This window comes from Cyprinodon variegatus, unplaced genomic scaffold, assembly GCF_000732505.1.
Source record: "Cyprinodon variegatus isolate N-32 unplaced genomic scaffold, C_variegatus-1.0 Scaffold611, whole genome shotgun sequence".
NCBI classification, from domain to species: domain Eukaryota; kingdom Metazoa; phylum Chordata; class Actinopteri; order Cyprinodontiformes; family Cyprinodontidae; genus Cyprinodon; species Cyprinodon variegatus.
In genome coordinates, this window is record NW_015151064.1 from 412,276 (window position 1) to 415,863 (window position 3,588).

Genomic DNA, 3,588 nt, shown 5'->3' on the forward strand with positions numbered 1-3,588 from the left:
ACCAGCACTAGGGATGGGAATTGAAAACCGGTTCCTGTTCAGAACCGGTTCTGTGTGTTCCAATCCCATGGCACCGTTTGGCAGCTCGCTTCACGTTTCCCTTAACGGTTCCAGGCAGCCCAGCGCTAGGCAGCGCGACTTTATGTCACGTTTTCTACGTAAGATACGTCACGTTTTTTATGCAAGTTAAGGCAGGCGTAAGTCTAGAAAAACAAAGCAAAAAAATGGCGTTCCATCGGTTTATCCGATGGGACGCCATTTTTTTGTTTTGTTTGGATGTAAAGTAACATCCACTGGAGGAAATACATCCAACATGCAGAAACACCTGCGCACACAACATGGCATACATTTGAACAAATGCCCTGTTTTTGAAGCTTCTAGACAAAAGCTAAAGTTACGACCTGCATGGAAGGAAACTCTGGTGGTAAGTAGCTAGTTTTATATCACTTGCTGTTCTTAATGTGGTTCCTAGTAAATCATATGACATTTCTGGAAATAAACCAGTTTCCTACCTCTCTTTGGGGTTATTAAACAGTGAGAAAAAGGTGATGCTCAGGGTAGATGAGTCTACTTCCCAAAACTGTACAGTAATGTTTTTTCATTAAACGGTTGCCTTCTACATTAGAGTTAGATGACTGTGATGAGCAGGGTATCCTGGCTGGATCAGCTCCCGCTCACTGCCTTCTGTTTTCACCGAGGCAGGCAGAAATAGAATGTCTTAGGTGAAGGTAGATGAATGTCACCGTGCACTTAGCACGTTCATTGTATCATAGAATCAATAAGAGAATCGATAAGGGAATCAGAAACGTGAAAATCTCATCAATTCCCAACCCTAACCAGCACTGACTTCTGGATTACACTAAAAACAGAAAACTAAATTTACAGCTGCCTCCGGCTTCATGAAATGAAATGACAGTAAGTCAGAGTGACATACCCTGCCTAGAAATAAAAGTTCTTCATGTGTTTAAATTGCAATTCCTGTCCGTTTCTTAACATGTTTACTTGTGCGTTCTCATGTGCTCGTCAACATCAAACGTCATCATCCTCAGCCCTAGTACTGTTCCAATTCACAAGAACAGCAGACCAAGAACGGACAAAGGCCCTGGATGTTGTTTTCACCCCTCCATCATTACCCAGCATGCATCAGAGCAGACTTGTCTGTTCTTGAGATTGACAGCTATCCCATCATGCACTACAGCAGCAGCAGCTTCCAATGGAGCGCTCACAGAGCTCAGAGTATGATGTAAAAAGTTCACTTTCCTGTTGCTGTTGTTCAATAAAAGGATGTTTTAAGATCCTTTGAGGCGAGAACATTATACTTTTAAGCGTCACTATGTGGCCCATTTACTGATTTAATGTGCAATTTAAAAAACAAAATTCCAAGTTGAGAGGACCACGGCAACCAGCGAAGCTCCGAGGCTCTGAGGACGGTGAGGATGTGGGGGGAGTTTGTCTGACATTGGAGGGCCATAAGGTGAAAAAGAGCGGGGATCCAGGTGGAAAAAAGGGTCCCAGCGTTCTCACGCACCTCGCTCTTCTAGCTGGTCCTTCATCATGAGTTGTTATCCGACATGGCGGTCATAAAAGCAAAACAAGCTGGCCTCCTGTCTGCGGTCACCTACAATTTGGAAGAGGTGCAGCAGAGTGTCTGGGCAGGGGGCGGGGACGTCTTTTTGTTCACTGCGATACCTATGCAGACGACCTAGTTTCAAAGTATAAATCAGCCTTTATTCTGCCTGCTCCTGTTCTCCCAGAGTCCACACTTTCCTGTGTTCTTCTTAAAACATACTTGGCGAGAACATGAGTCCGTCCTCACATTCTTGTGAATTAAGAAACAGCCCATGTCTTTTTTTCATCTTCTTTTGAATTCAGTAACATAAGAGGTTCCTTTTTTTTGTATATTGTATCCGTTTCATAGGTAAGACATTTTTTTTTTTAGAAGACCTGCCCACAAATAGCATCGATATGCACCAAGGGCTAAATACTCATCTCAAATTAAATTATTTCAAAATTATTATTGTTTCTGTCAGTTCAAAAACAGTGCATCATTTTTCCCCATAACATTCAAAAACACAATGAGGGTTTAAAAACTCAAAACAATAAAAACATAAAAATGTGTCTAAGGCATCTCTGCATGTATGTGTGAATAGAAACGTACCTTTAGCTCAGCAACCTGCGATGAGATGTGCCACATCAGACTCTCGCTTAGAAACTTCATCCCGTACGGCCCCAGCAGCTCGGAGAGGGAGCGCATTTCTGTAGACAAAACACCCATAAAAAAGCACAAGTTGTTTAGAATACTGTGTTCAAAGGTCCAGGAGGAGCAGCCAGCATCGGACGGATCGCAGCGGGGAGAGTACCAGAAATGTCGGAGTATTCCTCGGCGTTGAAGGTCAGCTCGTTCTCAGTAGGCAGGTTTACGAAGGCCTTCATGGCGGGGAAATAGGCAATGTGTCCGTTGCTGACCTGACGGAGCAACGTCTCCAGGTACCTGCACAGACCCACAACGCTCTTTTATTTTTCCTTCCTCTTCTCTTACCAAGCAGATTAATACCATCACTGGTTGATAAAAGTCCTGGATCCTTGTTAAAACCAGCAAAGGAAATTGAACCTTGGCAGACATTGAGTCTGACTCACCAGTTTGTATATAAACTGGTGATGGTGGGCTCCCCATGGCTGTCCAGGTGCTGCGTCTGCTGCAGGAGGACGTTATTAAAAACTCGAGTAATGTCGATGGTGACGTAGTTCTCGATGGACTGCAGCACAGTCATGTAAGCCCGGACGCTGGTCAGCAGCTCGCTGGGCTTGGCGATCTCCTGAGTGGCCTGGTTGTACATGGTCATCCCAACTATAGACCTGGAGGTAGAGGGGAGGGTTAGAGGCTGAATGGAAATGACTGCGTGTTCTTTCTGCTTTGGAGTTATTATGCTTTATTTCAAAGTTTATTCTGTTCTATTTCTTTCAAACCGCAGGATTAATCCGGCTCTTGTTATCCCTGGACGTTGTCTCTTTATCCAGCATGCATCAGAGCAGACTTGTCTGTTCTTGAGATTGACAGCTGTCCCATCATGCACTACAGCAGCAGCTTCCAATGCAGCGCCCACAGAGCTCAGAGTATTAAGTTAAAAGTTCTCTTTTCTGTTGTCGTTGATTTCTTACTAACATTTTATATTTTTATCTCTTGTGTTTTTATGAAAACAGTAAAACAGAGATCTTCTGTTCCTCACATCCCAACTTATTTCTTACTCGTAAAAGTCTTAAACAGTCCACTAACGCTACTTTTATTTATTTCTAGTGGTTTCTCCCCACTCTGTTTGGACCAATGTTGCAACTGAAAGATTTAGTTTTGATTTCACTTTGTTCTACTCCAATGCTCCACACTTGTTAAATATAATCTGACTTCAGCTGTTTGATAATTAAGTTTAGTCAGATTCCATTATACTGCAATTGCAATCAATTGCCCGGCCTTAAAGACCTTCTAGGAATGTTGTGGCATCTTATCTGTAGCTGAGAGAAAGCGGCTGGATCAGCTGATGAGGAAGGCCAGCTCTGTGATTGGATGCCCTCTGGACTCAGTGCAGGAGGTGG

General features: G+C 43.5%; 1 protein-coding gene across 4 annotated transcripts in view; it reads right to left on the bottom strand.

Annotated features, from left to right (window-relative positions):
• nckap1 (NCK-associated protein 1) overlaps nt 1-3,588 on the bottom strand; it is a 56,020-nt gene that overhangs the window by 9,198 nt on the left and 43,234 nt on the right. For all 4 annotated transcript variants that reach the window (XM_015392870.1, XM_015392868.1, XM_015392866.1 and 1 more), the window contains 3 exons: nt 2,638-2,856; nt 2,361-2,491; nt 2,159-2,256 (listed from right to left, as the gene is read on the bottom strand). In XM_015392870.1, the coding sequence (XP_015248356.1) occupies nt 2,159-2,256; nt 2,361-2,491; nt 2,638-2,856 (448 nt within the window). The remainder of the gene's footprint in view (nt 1-2,158; nt 2,257-2,360; nt 2,492-2,637; nt 2,857-3,588) is intronic.